This window comes from Vicia villosa, linkage group LG1, assembly GCF_029867415.1.
Source record: "Vicia villosa cultivar HV-30 ecotype Madison, WI linkage group LG1, Vvil1.0, whole genome shotgun sequence".
NCBI classification, from domain to species: domain Eukaryota; kingdom Viridiplantae; phylum Streptophyta; class Magnoliopsida; order Fabales; family Fabaceae; genus Vicia; species Vicia villosa.
In genome coordinates, this window is record NC_081180.1 from 34679813 (window position 1) to 34702218 (window position 22406).

The 22406-nt window shown below is 34.0% G+C and overlaps 1 protein-coding gene across 2 annotated transcripts; it reads right to left on the reverse strand.

The window, feature by feature from the left end:
* Positions 1–3469: 3469 nt before the first annotated feature.
* Positions 3470–5394, reverse strand: LOC131633839 (uncharacterized). 2 transcript variants are annotated; one of them, XM_058904527.1, is made up of 4 exons: positions 5258–5394; positions 4734–5075; positions 3964–4034; positions 3477–3847 (listed from the first exon to the last, which is right to left on the reverse strand). In XM_058904527.1, the coding sequence occupies exons 2-4, from the start codon at positions 5069–5071 to the stop codon at positions 3834–3836; spliced, it is 423 nt and encodes a 140-aa protein (XP_058760510.1). In that variant the 5' UTR covers positions 5072–5075; positions 5258–5394; the 3' UTR covers positions 3477–3833. The 2 variants fall into 2 exon arrangements, with proteins under 2 accessions (XP_058760503.1, XP_058760510.1); XM_058904520.1 differs by having other exon boundaries at positions 3470–4034.
* Positions 5395–22406: the final 17012 nt, after the last annotated feature.

The following is a 22406-nucleotide window of genomic DNA, read 5'->3' on the forward strand; positions in this document are numbered from 1 at the left end:
AAGAACAACAATCATGTACCTTTGATATATCTTAGAAAGATCAATATTTTGTCATTTGATGATTTCTTAAACATCATGTTCATCCAAAATTCCAAGTTCCCTCCGAATCTTAAAGAACGGTTCTTCAGCAAGCGACTTTGTAAAGATGCCAGCCAATTGATTATGAGTATCCATGAATGTTATTTCAACATCGCCTTGTAGCACATGATCGTGTATAAAGTGATGTTGAATGTCTATGTGTTTGGTTTGGTAATACATGAACAATTTTTTTGTTATGTTAATTGTACTTGTGTTATTGCATCTAAGTGGAATGCATCAAAGATTAAATATGTAATCACAATGATGTTGCTTTAACCATCGAATCTGAGCACAACAACTATATGTTGGTATGTATTTTACTTCTGTCGTACTAAGAGCCTCACATGCTTGTTTATTACAAGAGCAACTATCTCATCAGGCATCGAGACATCTAAAAACTTCTTCAGCTTCCCCCTCGTGGATAGGCTTTAGGGCATTCGGTTCTATATCAAACAAAGTAAAAAAGCATAAGTTATATTCACTGTATTAGCAATAACGATGAACAAGTTTACCATAACAATAATATACCTCTCTCTGCCATAATCTTCATGCCACATGATCGACATATCCAGTGAGCATGGAAAGGTTACTGGGCTCTCCAAGAAATCCTCAATCCGTGTGTTTAGATGACTCTGTGAAAGCTGGAGTAGTAACCTTTGTATCAACTGAAGGAGTAAATTTTGTATCAATTGAAGGAGTAACCTCCAATCACTAGTAGTCGGTGCCTCTATATCCGTCGGAGGAGTAAACTCCATATCACCTGTAGCATGCGCCTTAGAATAATAGGGTACCTCAATCTTGGCCACCATCTACATGTCACCCTTAACTACTGCATGTATATGCTCAACAAACGCAACAATGGGCTCATCATCATGATCTCTAGTCAATCCATGAGCTATAGAATCTCTACATCGGATAGTGCGGGGTGCGCGAAATTGCTCGACCACCAATCGCTTCTTGTGAGAACCGATCGGGCTACTCTCCCCGCACGAATATGGGAGTCCTTTATGTCATCTTCCTTCGCTGCAGCAGCTGCAACTCTGTCACACTGCCTAGACACAATCGTCCTGTCTGATGCTTTAGTCCTCACTGAAAAGACAAAAAACGATGAAATATGTACTACCGATTTTTTTTAAAAATCTGAAAACCATCAAGATTTTTTTTTCAATTTTTTTGAAATATTCGGGTCCTCTAAGAAAAGTTTTACACAACCAATTTTTTTAAAATAGCCGATAAAAATGCATGCATTTTTATCAGTTTTTACAAAAACTCCAGTTGAAAACATGCAATTTTATTAGTTGTTTTTCAAAAATCTCGTAGAAACCATGCATTTTTATTTTTATTTTTCAAAAACCCGGTAAAATACATGAGAATAAGTAGTTGTTTGTTGCCAGACATTTAAAAAATCGGTAAAAATAAGCCAAAAATTCGGTAAAAATATACATTTAAATTTTAAAGTGTGTTTGTTAAATTTCCAATCCCGGAAATGTTATTCCTACTAATGTTATTGGTGGGAATATAACTACTTATTAATTTGGTGCGGGGTTTAATTTGGGGATTGGGGTAAAATCTCCTGATTTCACTAGAGTCATAGGCCCAATCCACTTCATTTTGAAGAGGCCCGTCAATTCAGTGCTGTTAATTTGGCCAGAAATTGCCGGAGTCGCACCCAACTCATCTGGCCGGTAAACTCACCCGGACTCGGTCCTCAGCAGCCAGAAACGGTAACCAAACTCTTCACTGGTTTTCCTTCCCCACTCCTCTCCTATATCGAGCGCAAGGATTAGAAGCATTGATATATTATTACAGTCGGAGTCACTGCCGTGTGATCAATGGATCATGGTATTCCTGCTGTTGAATCACTCTCTTGCAAAAGCCAGGTAAAACTACCTATAATTTATCCACAATGTCTTTCAACCTTCTTTGGAATGTTACATTTTATATTATAAGTATAACAATTAGTCAAATTAATATAAATTTGCAAATTCTAGAATGTCTCTTGAAACTCAATGTTCTATTTCTTATTTTTCATTTCACCATTTTGCATAACCTAATTAGGTAGTTTGGGTTTATAAAGGCATGTACATCTATAGTAGTATATAGTTGAACTTTTATACACTCAAAACATTGAGCTTGAATTTCTTTTGAGAAATTGAGAGACAATGTTTTAAATAATGGTCGCGGTCACGTAAAGGCTTTCGCCGATTTCGGTCAATAAAAGTTTTGCGATATTGATTGTGGTCGTTGTAGTGTGAATTTAGTCACAATTTTTTTATCATAAAAACGGTGATTAACGATATCAGTATCAGCACCTTCTGATTCTCTTTTGTCGCAACCGTTTTTGCTCTGACGTGTTTTAAAACCTTGTTGAGAGGATCCTACTCAATTTAGTCAAGAACGAGATCTTAAGTAGGATTGGTTGGCTTCTGAAAGATCGTAAAACTCGGATTGTTAGCACGACACGTAAACTCTTACCAAAGGGAAAAATGGTGATTTCATACATATATACACACACATTAAATTATAATACAGACCAAAAAAAAGCCCCAGCGCATTTTTTTTTACGATCATGCTTCAAAAAGCTTGATTTTGACCATGCCGGCGACGAAAGCGATCTTTCTATGATCGTATCACTCTAAAGCATCCTTAGCACGTAAGATCTTACGATCCAACATTCGATCTCGACTACACATATCCTACTTCTCTGAGCATGATAGGGTACGACCTAATGTGATGTTTATTAATCTTGAGATATAGTTAAATGGTTTCATTTATTTCCATAATCCAGTTCATCTTGTTCCTAGAAGAGGATACACTAAAAAGAAAAGCTATGCATGTGATAGCTGGTCCAGTCCATCTTTTTGGATCCCTTCAATATGCTGAGGGAACTATTTCACTAAAAGTGGGGTCTTCTCTTAACATTCTCAAAGCATATAAATAAAAAGGTAGCTTAATCAAAGTCCAGAATATTTTGAAAGGTAAGGAGTAATAGTTAATAAGGCACCTTCAGAAAGAACATATATATGCTTTTTGACTTAACAACGACATTACATAGTCGATGTTAAGTCAATGAAGCAATCTTGCATGATTTGAAATTTAGCATTAAGACAGCATCGATGCACCACGACAAGTTAATTCGTGAAAACAATTTATTTGATTTATTTTGAATGTACATGTAGCATCTCTGCTGTTATATACTATAGTGCATTAGGTTTTAACATAAATAACTATTTTCTGTGCTCAGATTATATGCTTAATAGTTAGCTTGGATTTTGAGATAAACTTCCTATTTAGTTCCTCTGATTCTTTGAATGTGAACTTATTCTGATTTTCCAACAGAAACAACTGAATAAACATAGATGTTCCCCACAAGCACATTATCGCTCTCTTCCCACCGCCTTTGTATTTGTTTGTTCGCACGCATGTGTCTAAACCAAAGGCAAGTATTCATGTGCATTTACATTTGAATTTTGGGAAGCTAAGCTAACAAGGGAAAGTTAGGCAATCATTAACGTAATTCAAAATCTCAATCATCTCATTAACGAATATGGAAAATATACGTGGATTTCATAACCTTCTTGTTAGTACATTTAGCAAGATACAATAACTGCTGGATATCTTTCCTAGTGACAAAACATTGCTATGATTCTAACAGAGGTCATTCATCCATGATTATCTAGATAGGATGTCGTTTGAAGTAGAAAGATGTTGAGGGATGTAAGTGATACTGCAAGTCTTCTGAAATTCGTTTACTTTCAGTCAGCACCACCTGAAACAAACAATAGTAGTAAATACGATTGAACCGAGGATAGTCATTATTTTCTAAGGAACATCTTGACAGTATTAAGAAAATGATGAAATGTTAGAAGACAAAACTTTTATTACCATAAGCCCTTGGCATTTTGCATTTATAGCATTCTGTCCTGCTAGCATAATTATGCATTCCACAACCAGTTCTGTTAAATTATAAAAAAAAGTAAATAAAATAGATACTCAAATTAGGAATGATTTGGATACAGGTTCTTATATCATATTTCTTTTCACGTTTAATAAAATTAACTGAACTTCTTTATAATGACCACTGTCTATATTATTATTATTATTTGTTTTATTTTGGCAAAAAAACATCTTTATTGTAATTATCAATATGATCTTTATTCTCAATTTTAACCATTATGTTGCTTTTTTATGCAAAAATACTGCAGCCTTTGTTCTAATCATCACTATATGTTACTACTGTGCAAGGGCCAATTACTCTTTCGTTCTCTGGGAGGAATAAAAAGAAGATTGCACCTTCAATGCATGAAAATGCGGCTTCTGTGAGTATATCAATTACATGTTTACTAAATTACACTATTTACCTTTTATGATAATGGACATCTAGGTAATATATGATTGATGGTCTTTCAAGTTGTAATTGATTGCAAATTCTTTATTGAACAATCGCTGTTGCGAAAAAAACGATTTTGGAGGGTAGAGATAGTTATAACTGATAAAGTACATGCACATGCTTAACAAACCATTGAGTTCAAATTTCAGTTATTGTTTTTTCATTCAATAGTGGTAACTCCTTTTTTTTTTAATTCACAAATGTGCTTTTTAAGAATAGATGTTATTTCAGCCCTCAAAACTATATGAAGATAATATGAACTAACCTTGGGCAAATCCAGTCTCCACTTTTCCATCCGGGCGGAGAACTGCAATCAGATCCATATCCTCCAGAACCAGTCATTTTACCTCCATATCCAGAAGAATACTCATCTTTAAATGAACCACATCTATAGCAGTTGGATCGGCTTGCATAGTTGTGAGCTCCACAGTTCATAGCGGTGCAAAACCAGTCCCCTGCCAACGTTTCAGTCCTGCTATATCTATAGGTTGTTGGATCAGGGCCTCCATACTTAGGGTACCCACAACTTTGGCATGCTTCCCTCTTCTTGAAATTTATGTGCTCGCAAGCACCACACATCCAATCTCCACCAGACCAGCTCATTTTCCTGTTCGATTCAGATACACAGGAAGTGATAAGTCTTAAGAAATTTAGGTTTCATTAGTTTCCTAGTTTCAAAGATAAATGAACAATGAGACACTCGCATTTATCAAGAAAGTTACATATAATATCCATGCAGATGAAAAATACTTCAGATGCAAATGACAAACATAGAAACACAAAGTTTACCTTTCAAGAAAGATTACAAATAAGAGAAGAGTCACACACTAACAGTTTGATACTGCTATAGTAGTTTAAGAATGGCTTGTAAACTAAGATGGTGAGTTTGATGCTTGTGTTGTGAGGTTTTATATAGTGGTGGAAAGATCTATTGTGGGGGGACATTAGTGTCTATTTTCTTTCTCCGGTAATCTTCCAATGGCTTTCACTTCAGATTCTAAAACTAAAATTTGCTTGAAAGATGTGGATAATAATTTCTCACTACTGTGTCTGTTGTTATAGAAATGGTGGGAAAGTTGGGTTAATAGTGCATGTTTATACCATTAGTTCTATCTAGTCTCTTTTGTCCATCTTTAAGTGATTCCTATGCATTATTGAGAGGAACATATCCATGGGGAAGTAAGGCTATATGAGGGGTAGTTGTTATGTGGTAGACTGCAAATGTCTAATAGAATCCACCCTTCAAGTCTTCAACCCCACCTCACCTATGGTTTAACAACAACACAAGCTCAATAGATATGGTTTATCACATCTTTTGTATTAGCCTTATATAATACAGTAGTTGATGGTGTTTTTGTATTAACTTTAAAAGAACAGAGAGTAAAATAATTTATATAGAATTGATTCTACATCCATTTCAAAGTTCTGTTTTTAACTTTGTTTCAATTGCTTTACAGCAATAATTGAAATACCATTCGAAGATTCAGATATCCAATATTACTTCTGTTTTTCTTCTCTACCGAAGAGTATACTAAATGAATGACTGTGAAATTTGAATTGAATTAATTAATAATCCCATTTTTCCTCTGATGTGAGATAACTTGTCTATACATAATATCTTTACCATATATATATTTTTATTTATTCATTAATTATTTAAGTTTTGGTTGCTGCCATGTCATTTCTGTATATGCAACTTTAATAATCAATTGTTTTCCCCGCAGAATCAAACACACACTATATCCTTTTGTCCAGACTTTACTTAAAGTTATAAAGTCAATCTCATACCATTGAATTAACACTTCCTGTACAAAAACAAACAACTATTTCTAGCATTATTTTTCTTGCACCCTTCAATCTCTATTATAAAAAAATGAATAATCAATATATTTGAAATATATTATATCTATAGTATATAATTTAGATCAAAAATGATATTTGTACACTTCCCATTACACTTACACCGTATTTCTATACGGTTTTGGTTTTTTTTTAATATTTAATTATTACTTTTACTTTTTTTCTGACACACACCAACCATGCACTTGTTGTCTTTTATACGGTGTAGAGGTAAAATGGTTGGTTTTAAGTGTAAAGATAGCAAGCCTCAATTTAGATATATCAATTATTTAATAATTTTTAAAAAATATTTTTATTTTGTAATAAAGACTAGGGAGTTTAGTCTTATTATTTGAAGGGTTAAATATGTTTGTGGTCCTTATAAATATCTCAATTTTCGCTTTTAGTCCCTCTAAAATTTTCCTTCAAATAATGGTCCTCATAAAGTTTTCCATCCATAATTTTGGTCCTTGCCGTTAACTTTCATTAACGGAAGCTGATGTGGCATGACACGTGGAAGACAACTTGGAAAAAATCTAAAAACACTTGAAATTGCGGGGGTTTTAAACCTCCTCTAAACAAACCCAGAAAAAGAAAGGAAAATATTGGCTCTGAACTTTTGTCAAACACCTTGCGAGCAAGTTTTGCACCAACGATTATATCACAGTAATCGACCAACGACAACCAATTACAAAAAGAACCATAAAACAAATAAAACACAAATAAAACAAAACAAATATCAGCAAATAACTATCACTAATTTAACTGCTCTTGGAAGAATCTTCAAATGCTGTGGTGGATCCATTCCTTTCTATCAATACATCTGAATTCACCTTTCCTTGTGTTGCATATGCAATAAATGTTTCAAACTTATCAAACTTAACCTGCAGAAATAGATATATAAGCATCTAGCCGCACGATTGTTTTTGTTCATGGACTAAAACGAAATAAGTAATTAAGCAAAATACCTCTTGAGTATCCCTGCTATTAGTTACAGGTTTGTCTTCATTGTTTTCAAGTGTTGTGTTTCTTAACACACCATTTGGGTTATCCTTAATGACATTTTAAGGTGCTATTTTTCTACAAGTTATTTCTTATAAGTTATAATATTGAAATTTCTTCCTGCTATACTCTTCACTCTTCAGGCTCTGTGAGTTTGTTTTTAAATATTTTTTTCCTAGTTTAATTAATGTATACTTAGATTTTATTATATTTGCAATTTATATGTATCACAGGTTGTGATAATAGTATTGTTTGTTGCTGAAAACGATGGTTCTATCAACAGTTATGACTTGCTTAAAGATATTGATCCAGTTGCAGCAAATAGAATACATACAAATAACCATAGAAAGGCTGGTGGTGTAGTTTCATATTTATTCTTCTTCAGACATAAGCAAAGGGTTGCCTTATATATATATATATATATATATATATATATATATATATATATATATATATATATATATATATATATATATATATATATATATATATATATATATATACCAACAATTCCCTTTTATGTGTATATATGGACTGTGATTCCTATAATTATAAGAAAAGTTTTTAAAGTTTTGGCATACAATACATCTATTATAAGCATTGCCGTTATGTACTTCCAGTTAATTTTCTAGGTTAGGCGAGCTTTTAAATTTATTTGAATTTCTTAATTGGAGATAACATATTTACATGTGCTATTCATTTTTTTGTTCATAAACCAATACAGTAGTTTGTTCTCTTGTACTGGTGTTCTTCTCATCAAAGTTTTTCACTGACCAATTAATGGAGCGAGCTTAGAAAATGGTGAGCCAGTGCTTGATGGGAATTTAATGGAGTGTGTTAATATAACCAAACAAAAACAATATATATTTAAAATGAAGGAAGATTGATTGCCATGAATGCATTTGTGTGGTATAATCGCTGTTGCAAAACTTGCTTGCAAGGTGTTCGACAAAGGTTCAGAACCAATATTTTTCTTCTTTTTCTTAGCTTCGTTTAGAGGAGGTTTAAAACCCCCGCAATTTCAAGTGTTTTTAGATTTTTTTCAAGCTGTCTTCCACGTGTCATGCCACATCAGCTTCCGTTAATGAAAGTTAACGACAAGGACCAAAATTATGGATGGAAAACTTTATGAGGACCATTGTTTGAAGGAAAATTTTAGAGGGACTAAAAGTGGAAACTGAGATATTTATAAGGACCACAAACATATTTAACCCTTATTTGAATAATTGTTCAAAATTAAAGTGATATGAATTTTTTATTGACGGTTGTGAGAAGAAAAGAATAGTTTTTGTGATGATAAAAGGTATGCGGCGGAGCGATGGTGGGTAGAATAGAATGGAAAGTTGAAAGCAGTGACGTAGGTTTCAAAAAAGTGATACAGTGGAATCTAAACTTTCATTTTTATGCATTTTGCAAGTGGTAGACTAGAAACCGGATCTAGCGACACTAGACTGTTTTCCATCTTTTATTCTTCACAAACATTAACATTTTAGACTTGTGCCACTTTTCGTTTTCGCATCTGAGGGATTCTATTCACAGATCTCCCATATTTTGATCTTCTTTTTTTCTTGGTAAGCAAATCTTGATCATTTCCCTCACCGGATCAAATATTCTATCGCCTCCTTCAGTTGACGCATTCTTTTGTGACAATTACTTCTATGCAAATGGAAATATCGGGTTTTATCCAGTCAAGACGCTCCCAGACTTATTTTGGATTTTCACCTCTTTGGAGAATTCTTCATCGATGCTCTCCTATTAGATACACTATCTGAATGTAACACCTTAAATTTTCATAAGACATTAGACATTATTTTTAGAAATTAGTAATAAGACATAAGACATCTTTCTTGTTAATGTTTTGTATATAGTATATTCATCTTACAGAGCATTAGACATTATTTTTAGTAATTTTTCATGTATATGTCTGCTGATAACTATTGTATTTTTATTTTTTTTACTTTTGAATATGTGTAGTTATATTGTAATTAATTATAGCTATTGTCTTATTTTAGTTAGTTATTTTTATATAGTTATTTCCATTTATTATTGTGCTATGATTAATTTCTTTTATATGTGCATTTGCTTTGATGTGATAATTCAATAATATTTATTGTGATTTAGTGAATAATATTGAGTGCTCGTATTACATTATATTTATTTTATTATTTTAATTATTATTTATAAAAAATGTATTTTAATGAGTATTTTATAGATGATTTTTTTTTATAAATAAAATGAATAAATATGTGTATTTATGTTGTTGGGTCACATTTTAGTAAAGAGGGTTAAAAGAGTAATATAATATATGTTATGACTAGTGGGCCAAGCCCATTCTAAGGACGTGTGAATAAAAAAATTAAAATCCAATTCTTCATGAGTGAATGGTAATTGGGTGTAAACAAAATTGGATATATTTTGATTCTTCTGAGCTGCATTTTTGTATACACTATGATTTTATTAGCATAATAGGATGTATTCGAAAGTATATTTTCGAAATTTCCTTTGAGATAGGATCGAGTTTCGAAGGTCCATATTGATATAAAATTTGTATAAATATGGGTACCCCTTATGTTGTTAGAAAAATTAAACACAAAATGTCTCAATATTCATATGTCGTTTTTTGTCTACTTCAACAGCGAGACGTCCCCTCTAGAATTTAAGTTCACAAAGATCACTCATCTTGTCGATCTAAAATCCATACTAGAGAGTTTGTTCCTCTACCGAGACAATTTAAGATTTGTGAAACTTTATTATTGTTCACCTTCGAATGGCAATGAAGAGAAGATACAATTTAACAAGTTTGATTTGAGGACAGGTGAAGATTTAGTTGTTATGTGGAGTACATTTCATCGTTACGAAACAAAATGTCCGATCGACGTGAATGCAAAGGTTGCGAGATCGACCAAAGGTATTCTAAAGATGTGGAAACGTACTCAACCATCACTTGATGATGAAACGTAATATTAGATTTAAGTAAAAGATTATCTATGTAATATTACGTTTTTATGTATGTCATTACAATGTCTATATTTATTTATGTTACGTTTTCTACATATACTAACATCTATCCATAGTTTCTTAAATACAGTAATATTCAAAAATAAAGTTTCAGATTTATTATGAGGTTTTGGTGCATCTGAAAATGCATTTCCTTATTTGAGGGGCATTTTGGGTTTTTCACAAGAGTGTGTGTGCAACAGTTATGGAGATACTCATATGCCCGCCATAGCGGGAGGCGTGGCAATGGGTAATGACACTATATTTCTTCATCTGGGACACATCGGCTGAAGATACCGTCGACACCTTTCTTGAATAAGAGGGGTTCATCCCAATAGTATTACTCGAGGTCATGGAAGAATTTCTTCTTTTACTGATAGGTTAGATTTGGGGGGAAAACTCCATCAGCAAGGTAGTTGATAAAATCAGCATACCATGGCACTGTATACTTAGCTAACGTTGCTTCCTCTTCCATTTTCTTTTCTGGCTTGGGTCACTCTCAACTAGGTAATTTGCAATATGAACGCATTGAGGGGCTTCGGCTCTTACAATCACTACCAGCCAATCATAAGAGAATGGATCGTCTGTGGAAAACTCTTATGCTCTCGCATCATTAATTCTGCTCAAGTGATCTAGCAAAACATTTTTCGTCCCTTTCTTATCACGGATCTTAATGTTGAACTTTTGCAGCAATAGAATTCACTGAATCAGTCTCGGCTTCACATCTTTCTTGCTAAATAGATACCTGATAGCTGCATGGTCTATGTACACAATAATCTTCGATCCTACTTGGTAATAACGGAAATTATCGATCACAAAGACAATGGCTAGAAGCTCCTTCTCAGTAGTGGCATAATTAATATGTGTTTCATCTAAGGTTCTACTAGCATAGTAGATTGTGTGCAATTTCTTATCTTTATGCTGTCGTAGAACAACATCCACTGCTTAGTCGCTCACATCACGCATAATCTCGAAAGGAAGGCTCCAATCTAGAGGTTGCATTATTAGGGAAGAGATAAATGCTTGCTTTAACAATTATAAGGACTAATGGCATCGGTGATCAAAGATGAACTCATCATCCTTCATCAGGAGACCGGTTAAGGGTTTGGATATCTTTGAGAAGTCTTTAATGAATCGTCGGTAAAAACCAGCGTGTCCAAGAAAACTCCATACTTCTCTTATAGTGGTGGGTGGCTGTAACTTTTCAATCACTTTGATTTTTGCTTTCTCGACCTTAATTCATCTTGCATACACTAGATGTCCAAGGACTGTGCCTTCCTTCACCGTGAAGTGACATTTTCCCCAGTTTAATACGAGGTTAACTTTAACACACCTCTCAAGCAGTCTCTCTATATTGGCTAGACAATTCTCAAAACTCGACGCACATACGAAAAAATTATCCGTGAAGACTTCCACGATGTTGTAACACCCTTCTAAACCCCGCGAAAATTATTAAAATAATCTGAGTAAAAACATATAACCAAGGGTGCCACAATTAAATTAAACCAAACATGTGTCAATTGTCATGCCTTATTAGAAACGATTCACAAATTAAACCACATTATGTTTAACACAGCGGAAAGTATACATCACCAAATAAAAGTAATGGAACAAAACCAAAACCACCAAAAAAAAGTACGCAATTCAAACTCTAAACTAAATCGTTCCCCAGTGTTACACTATCAGAGCATGACTGGCACGACACCAACTACTGGATGAGCTTTATAAGCTATCCTCACCGATCAATAAGCCGCTACTCCTCAATCTAAAAATACCAACATGTAAGGGTGAGTCTCATTCGAAATTAACAGGTATTATACAGTCATAAGTAATAAAACATCATAGCATTATCATTCACCCAGTTATAACATGTATTCAGATTTCCGACAGTTGATCAAATCACCAAACAATCAAACACATCACCAAGTATAATACACAATCATTTGGTCATACCATATTATCATGCACATGAATGAACTGACACTATGCATGTGGTACCATACACGGGCTAAACCCATCCAACTGATCTATTCTTCACCAAGATACAGTCCAACCAGCATAAATTCCGCACAATGGGAATTATGCCCACCATTTGATCCACAACATCACCAAATGCGTATGAATGAATGCATACATATGACATACTTACAACATCACCGATCCGATGCTTCGCATCGTCTCATTACAACTCACCATATCATCACCAAATAAGCATGCACATGTATTAGTAAGCATTCAATTCATATTAAATATACTCAGATTAAACATCATTCAATCACCGCAAGAATCAATATCGTTTCATCACCAACGCAACACATTGTTACATTCACACATATATGTACACAATACTACAATTCATCATTTAAATTAAATCAAGATTTAAAATAAAATCGGGCCACTGCCCATTTCGTCAATTCATCATATAAAGCTCTTAATTAGCTTCGCAACACCCAAAACGGTACTTAACACGGATAAACGGTTTAAAATATACGAATTTTAGAAAATAATTATTTTTCGAAAATACACAGCGGTAACCGGTTACAGCATGACTGTTACCCGGTTACGCGTTTACGTTACCTATTCGCTATTATTAAAAATCTTCCTGTAACCGGTTACAGCAAGGAGGGTAATCGGTTACATCAGCCAAAATAGCCCAGTTTTCTCATTTTACCACGCGGTAATCGGTTACAGTGTGCACAGACCAAAAAAAACTCAGTTTGACAGCACTGTTTCATTCCCATTCGTTCCACTTCGTACCATTTCGATCACAAACTCATAACAACGCCAAAACACACATTCAAACATACTTTAAACATGCTTTAACATTCATTAACAACAACACATATTTATCATCAATCAATTTCACCAAAATTATGAACATTTCACCAAAACCTAACAATTCCCCAAAACCCAACATACTCAATTGAATCAAACAACCATCATAATCCATCCTACTACCCTTGATTGCATAATAATTACTAACCCGAAGAGTCCCCCTTACCTTAGAGTCGAATTCTTGTATTCTCTGACACTTTTGCTCTATTGCTTCAACTTCCTCTATTTTCCTCCTTTTATGAAAAATAGATTAATTTTAGTAAGGCTTACAATCCACACCGCCGTTTTACTAATCCCAACTCTGGCCCAATCACATTATTTCCAATTTTCTTCTTTAATCCAATTTAAAATACCGAATTTCTAATTGAGTTAAAAAAAAGAAAAATATGGGGTGTTAGATCCTCTAGGAAGTCAACAAAGATAGTTTTAACACCCTCTAAACCCCGCGGCAAATATATTGCATAATCAGAGTAGATTAGCATGCATATCAAAGGAGGATGTAACACCCCGAAAATTTAGATTAATTATTTAATTAGTTATTTAATTAATTCAGCGTGATTATGTGAGTCTTGGTGAAGTTTTGATATTTTGATGATGATATGTGATGTTTTAGTGATTCATGACGTGAACACGTGAAGTATTTACCGAATATGATGTTTTGATGATGATATATGATGTTGGGTGGTTTTGAGGTGTTGGGAGTATTTTAGAATAATTAGAATTATTAGTTGAGGTTACTTTAACTAGTAAAATAGAATAATATTGAGGTAGAGATTATAAGGGCGAGATAGTCAATTTAAGGGAGGGTCAAGTGAAACAAAAGAGAAAAGAAGGAATGGGGTTTTTCATTCAGTCATGAAAGTTTGAAAGAACGTGAAAGAAAGGAGAGCTAGGGCTTGGGAGAACTTTGAAGGATTTGTGAAACGCGAAAAGGAATTAGGATCAAGCTTCAATCTAAGGTAAGGGGAATCTATCCTAATTATTATATTTGGCCTAAGTTTTAGATAATTGTAGGATTGGTTTTGGGGTTTTTGAGTTATGATGAATTATTGATGATATGAATGACATTGATGAATTAGAGGTATGAATTTTCAATATAATGATACCCGTAACGTATAATACATTGAGTTGTGATTATATGATGATATGTTGAGTTTATATGGTAAATTAGGACTAGTGATGTATGAAATCGCAAGAATTTGGACAGGTTTTATGCAGGTAAATGCATCAAGAAATCCATGATCGCCCATATTCACCGGGCGAATCAACCTAGTCGGCAGGCGAGTCGATTTATACGTGGCTCGTCAGGCGAAAGACTTGAGAAATTTGAGATGTTGGCTACTAACATGGTTCGTCGGGAGAACGAAGAGGCTCGGTGGGCGAAAAACCTAAGAAATTTGAAGTGTTGGCTATTGGATTGGTTCGCCGTGCGAAAGAGGGAGCTCGCCGGGCTAACGATGACTGAACCAGAAAAATTTGTAAAGGTTGTAACTTGAGTTTCTGGATTCCGTTTGACGCGTCGTTCGAAGCACGAGAGAGCTAGTAAAATAATATATACTCAGGAAGGATAAAATGAGTTGTAAGATATAGTTTTCTAATAATTTTTCTATGATGCAATGATGATAACTTGTGATGAATAATAGCGAATATGCCTTCTATTTTGAAAATGAATTAACCATGTCTTGTTGTTACTTGACTTGTGTACTATGATGTCTGATGTTATCATGATGATATATGTATGTATGAGACAAGTGATCAGGTATGAATAACATGATGAATTGATGTTGTTATGATGATGTACGTAATATAGAGCTTGAGATGATGTATGATGAATATGATGATTGATGATGTATTTTGATTAACCATGGTCGTATTTTATGTGGTGTTGCGCGTCATACATTCATAGCATTTGTAGAATTTTTTTCCAGTGAAGTTTGTAGGATATTTATCCAATATTAGGACGTTTTGATCCAGTGATGACCTCAATCCCATAATGTGGATTAAGTGTGACTTGTGATATACTCCGGTTCCAAACGGCAACCGATCCTAGTGGTAGAGATCTTTGGAGATAACGATGACTAAGTCATCAGTGATGTTCTTGGTACCACATGCATGAGTCTTATAAACTTTCATTTCATTGTTCTTGACATTGCATAATGTTTGGAATTTACGTGATATGTTTGATTTTGATTCTTGAATGGTGACTATTTGATTTGATTCTTGAGTTGGGGTGAATTGATGTGAAGAGTAAGCAATTGTTGATTATACCATGGATGTAATAAATGATGTTATGTTGTTGTGTCGTTATGCTATGCCTATTATATCTATTACTTATGCTTTTTCTTTTTCAACCTCATAGCAACAATCAAATAAGTAGCAACCATTTCTCTACCCAACTTGACTTCAACCAACATCAAAGTGTGAATACTCTCTACTTTCTAAGGCAAGCTAAAATTTTAAACCAAAAATCAAGGTTGAGGGTTCAAGAAAATAAAGAATCAACATTCATACAAAAAGGAGAACCAAACACTCATAGACAAGTATTTAGCAAAAACAACATGGACATTGACAAAAGAATCGAAAAGGATACAAAAGATCACACACTCACAAGGTGAATTGACTATTTGGCCAAGGTAGTTGTGCTCAAAATGAAACAAAAATTGCCTTGATCATTTTCATGCATTCATACAATCAACACAAATAAAAGATTAAGCATAATAAAATCTAGTTAAAATAAGAATTGTGGCTTCCAGCATATGTGAACAATGAAAAACTTCCTCTCATTTTTTGGGTAAAAAGGGAACTAAAGTGATTCAATAAAAAAGCAAGTAATGCACAAAGAATGAATAGTATAACAATTATACAAATGATAAGTTTCCTAAACATGTTATGCTATAAAAATTGATAAACCAATACTTGGCGTGCACCAATTTTGAACAATATCAATACCGCACAATTGACATGTTAAAACAATCAAACTCCGAGAATCACCAAATGCGACTTCAAGTGATTGGGCCAAAATTTGAGTCCAAACAACAACAAAAAAATTAAAAAATTACTATTAATAACCATACCAGTGTTTTAAAACCCGGACCGGACCGGCCGGTTGAACCGGTCCGACCGGAAACCGGTGACATAAACGGTTTGATCAAAGCGTAAGACCGGACCTGCAAAGAAACCGGTGTAAACCAGTATAACCGGACGGTTTTTTATCAAACCGGTGAACCGGCGAGTAACAGGTCAACCGGACCAGTAACTTATAGCTACCTCAGTATTTAAAAATATTGCAATGCCACAGCAAAGTTTCGAACACCTGACTAGCGCTTCACTTTCTTCATCCCTAACCACTTGGTCTATTACACTGTCATCATAAAATTGAGACAAGTTATATATATATATATTTATTGTCAGAAAATATATACTTTAATAGTGAATCAAACCTCATGTATAAATATACAATATTGTATGTATGAATTAGTAATCGTACACTATTTTGTTTTTCTTATATATACATATATATATATATATATATATATATATATATATATATATATATATATATATATATATATATATATATATAAAATTTAATATATTAGAATATAATATCATTTTTAGATAAATTATAATATAGCTTTATAAATATAAGTATTAAATTAAAAATATATTAAAATATTATATTTGCATTACATTTATTTATTTTTATATGTTTTTTTTATAGTCATAAAGTAGAATATTAAATTAGTTTAGCATGAATTAGTATGTATATTTAGGGTTGAATTCAAAATTAGAATTTCTAATAGTTCAATTATATTTTGAATTAGTTATTATTTAGCTTAATATGTTTAAATTTTATATGTACGTGTTTTATTATTTTGATTTTTTTTAAAGAGGCCGGGCCAACAATCATGCGGGTTAATTAATGACCCTCCGGTTCGACCACTAACCCAGTAATCCAGTGCATTGACCGGGTCAATCACCGGTCCGGGTTTTAAAACATTGAACCATACTATAAAGCCTTTGTGGAAGTGGGAAAAAGGAGAGTCAAGTGAAAAAATAAAAATAATTCATTGGCTTTGCACAGCAGGGCGCGCTAAGCGCGCTGCACTAGAACCAGAAAAACCAGTCCAGCAGACAGCAATTCTGATGCAACTCCACTTAACACCTACACATCTCATTTACACAACCCAAACAAAATTTACAAAAGTTGGGGTGCCTCCCAACAAGCGCTTGAATTGTGTCGTTAGCTCGACGCCTTAATTTTGCTCCGGTAGTAACTTCCTCCACGACACGCCAATGTTTTCGCCTCAACGCAACCTAAAGAAAATGTCCTAACCACACACTTGAACAAACGTTACGAAACAATATAATTTACAACAATACGTAAACAACACATATGTGAACATACTTGAACAATAATAAAAATGTAATTTTTACAAAATAGAATGGTGAAAATGAATAAACAAGTTGAAAAGTGAAGATTTGTAATTAAAGAGCTAATCTAAGTTCAACTTGTTTAGTTAGTTCACCAAAAAAAAATTTAAATATGTATAAGTGTACGCAAGTATACAAGTATAAATATATACGATATCTACAAAACTAAAAAACAATGAAACTATCGCAATGCTATCCAATACCAAAACTAATCCCCGACAACAACACCATTTTGTTGAAGCGGTAGAGGGAAAACAACAAAAGTTTTGGAAATATTTATCCGGGAAATTATTGTCTCCATAGGGACTGGTTGAAAAGAATTTCCGTTTGACGGATTCTTAGTTCTTGAGTTCGGGTTAAATGAGTTTTAAAGTAAAGTGCGGAAAAGTAAATTATAAACAGAAAATAAATGCACTTTTGGTAGAAGAAACTAATCCGGCACGAATGTAAACAACTTGTCACAAACTTAAACCTATCACTCTGTTGCACTTAACTTACAATACTCATCAGAATCACCACATATCCCTCACATCAATGTCCATTTCTGCAACACCGACGAGAGTTCAACCATATTGCTCTTTTGACGGTGTCTCAACCGGTCAAATAACACAGAGGCATTAAACTCCGATATTATGTGGATGTTAACCCCAAACCTATCTCTAGAATCTAAAGCCAACAGATATCCCCCTAATCAATATCCATTATCTATATGTCTATAACAACACAAATCCAAAGCATTTAAGCAAAAAGATCAAGGAAACACCGACAAAGATTTATAAAGCAAACTTTATACAACAATAGAGTAACAAATATATATAGGTTTAGAGTAAACTTACAAACAAACCTAACAAATAGAGAATACATAGAGATTATAGAAGAATAATCACAAATCTCCCGGTTTGTCAACTCCGGTTGATGAGCAATCCGACTCCGGATCATTAAAATGAAAGCTCCATTGTTGTTTTCAAACTCTCTCTACTAAAAAATGGTTGATATGGTGTTGGGACTCAAAAATACTCAACCCATACCTTAAAAAAATGATTTCCCCTATTTATTGAATTCCAAAGTCGCAAGGCGCGCTTCGCACATTCAGAGGGCGCTTCGCGTGGTCTTTGCTATCATGAAAAAAACCAGCACTAGTGTTTTTGCCATAACTTGAGAACCGTAACTCTGATTTGCGTCCAGTTCGAAGTGTTGGGAAGCTTATTCAACTTCCTATCTAACAATGACTAAATATCTACAAAATTGATGATTTTTCTTATATTTGTTTTGAGCCTTATTCGTTGATGAATTGTTCACAATCGCGCGTTTGAAGTGTTGTCTTCGACACTTTATTCCTCATGCTCCAAATACGCATCAATACCTACAAAATTAATAGAAAACTATCAAACAATACATAAATGTATCGAAAACATAATAATACTTAAAATATACGTATTTACACACAAAGCGGGGAATTATTCAAAAAATACAATACCAATGAATCAATAAGTGCCACAAAACAATAGTGGAAATAAAAATATTTTGGCACTTATCATGCATGTAGTTGCTTCATTAGAACAACATATAGATTACCTTATGCGTGTTAAATTTCCATTCTTCAAATACAAGGTGATCATGTTCCGTTATAATTAATTCATGTGTCTTGGAAGAAATTATACATTGAATAACAATGGATCACTAAAGAAGATAGTGGGACACATTTGGATTTAGAAGAAGAGTGTGGAGAGTTGAGGAGGTATTTCAGTACACTTTATATTATAGGCCAGAGGGTGATGAAGAAAAAATTTCAAAAAATAACACATCTATCCATAACTTCCATGTGTCCACCACCAGTGAAGTACAAGCCAAAGAGGAGAATTTATAAGAGTAAAAAAGGTCAAGAGATTGATGTGCGTCGTGATCATTCGTAGTGGGTGTATGCTGAGGGCTCACAAGGAGGTCATACTACGAAGAGATAATGTACAAAATCAACTGAAAGTCAACCAACTAGTCAGTTTTCAAGATTTCTTTACTTATCTCAGTTCCGTGTATTTTTACATCAGTACATTGATGACATTGCTGATGTGGGTCAAGATGAAAATTGTGGTTTACGTGCTATTGCAGATTTACCTTTACGGGGAAAATAGTCCAGGCTTTTTGGTTCAGACGCAGTTAATGCTGAAGTTTAACAACATCAAAAAATGTATTTCAATGTGTTCTATGACACGATATCTAAAGTTAGGAGTTCATTGGGAGTAACTAACTTGTGTGTCTAAGGTCGTGGAAATTGGTGATGATTCCTAATATGGGTTGCCTTATTGCTTCTAGATACAATGTCATATTGATCTCGTTGTTCAAGAACATTAACATCACTTTCTTCTCATTACTGGTATCTCCATCCATAACTATGAGTAAACATAACCTTATTGCAATTGGTTTTGTTAACAACAGTCATTGGATTTAGTTGAAGTTGAAACGCGATTGTCCATTGCGTCCCGTTGTTGATTGATGGAGACAAATATGTAGTGAAGGTGGAAGAGCATGAGAAACAACATATGCGAGACATATAAGACATTGAGAAGAAGAAGTTAGGAACTCAACATAATTTGTTTTGTATTGATATTGTAGCATATTTTGCATGTAATATTTTATCGGGTTAATTGTCTAACTATTTTGTTAAAAATGTAAAAAATTTAAGGATTTTTCAAAGCTCACCACTGTGGCTATTGAATTTTTGAAATATTCGAAAAACTTTGTATATATCAGATTTTTTAAAATATCTAGTATTTGTTGTAGGTTATCGGATTTTTCAAAGCTTTCAGTATACATGTACCAAATATGTGAAAAAAACCAGTATTTCTTCATGCACCTACCATAAAACAATGCTTTTTTATCTGAAATTTTAAAAATTTATGATATTTCCTCAAATAATCTCAAAAAAGTCCAATATTTGTTTGCCATATCTGATATTTTTTCATATAAACACAAAAAATTCGATGCTATTTTGAAAAATACGTTACTTAACACTACTTTTTTTTGTTGACAAAAGCAAACTTAATGACATTCATTCAACACACGATGTTCAATACAAGGAGGAATCATATGAATAACACTGCGTCTAGCCCAAGAATTGGCCGCCTTCGCGAGGGAGTGGGCAACCGAATTCGCTTGACGCCTAATAAACTTCACCTCGAAGTTGGAGAAAACATGTAATAAATTTTTAATAGACATAATAATTAAACTAAATTCCGAGCCACCCTCGTGGTCGGAGTGGATAGCTTGAACAACCTGTTGAGAGTCACTTTCGAAGATAATATTGTCAAGGTGCAAGGTTATAGCTCCTTCAATAGCTTCTTTTAGGGCATAAGCTTCTGCTTCAAGGATGGAGAGGGTACCAATATCCCAAGCTACACCTGCAATAATGAAATTACCTCTTTTATCACGAATACACCATCCCCTATTAGTAGTCCCAACGTGACTGTTAAACCCCGCATCCACATTGCACTTTAACCATCCTTCCGTTGGTGGGTTCCAATTTGTGATATTCTGAACGTTATTCTCTCTCCCTTGAGTTCTTTGTGCTGTAAGCCAATCATGCCAGTTACGAAAAGCAATCATACCCAATTTAGGTGCTTCCTCATTCTCATTATGCCAAATAAAATCGTTTCTATTTTTCCAAAGCACATCCATCATAACTGCAAATCTACCAGCAACCATCCTATCTTCTGAGCTACATATATTAAATATTAGAGATTTTACATCACTAAACTTATGTAAACGGGGCTCTAGAAGATCCGACAAACCTGCTGTCCTCCAACACTGAATAGTCATATCACAACCAAAAAACACATGCCAATCATCTTCAATATTATTTCCGCAGAGCTGACAATCTGGTGGGCACTGTACCTGATGTTGACGAAGTCTAGTCCGTGATGGTAAACATTCCATACAAATCCTCCACAATAGATGCTTGGTTTTCGATGGTGCTTTAATTCTCCAAAGACTATTCCAATCCTCCTTCACACTATCAGTATTTTGTCTCCTTCTAGAGTTTACCCACAACTTATAGCCAGATCTCACACTATACTCTCCATTTTGCTCCTCTTTCCACACTAATCTATCTTCGACCACCTCTTGCAACAATGGAACCTGTACTATGTCTTCGGTAGCTACATAATCAAACAAATCCTCAATCAATCTTGTATTCCATTCTTTCGCATTAGGCAACATAAGATGGTTAACGTTAATATCGTATGTACCTTGCTTTTGGGGTCCAACAATGCATCCTTCTCTTCTTCCCCTAAGCCAAGGTTCGTCCATTGCCTTAATTTGACTTCCATCACCTATACTCCACCTGTACCCTAATGTTAAGACATCTCTTGCTTTCCACATGCTTCTCCACACAAAGCTAGGATTATATCCAATTTTTGCATTTAAGAAAGAAATACTAGGGTAATACCTTGCTTTGAAGATTCTGGAGACAAGAGTATGCGGCCTTATTAACAAATTCCATCCTTGTTTAGCAACCATAGCCATGTTAAACGCTTTAAGATGCCTAAAACCCAACCCACCTTCCGTCTTAGAAGGAGTTAGCTTGTCCCACGCCATCCATCTTATACCACGCTTATTGTTATTTCCTCCCCCCACCAGAAAGAATTCATCATCTTTTCAATATCATTGATTACCGCATCTGGTAGAACAAAGATGCTCATGATATAGGCTGGAATAGACTGAAGAACCGATTTTATCATAATCTCCTTTCCCGCTTTTGAAAAACCAGAATTTTAACACAAGGGTATAAACGGTAAAAATATTGCTGATGTGTGGATGTTTGGATAAATTTGGGAGG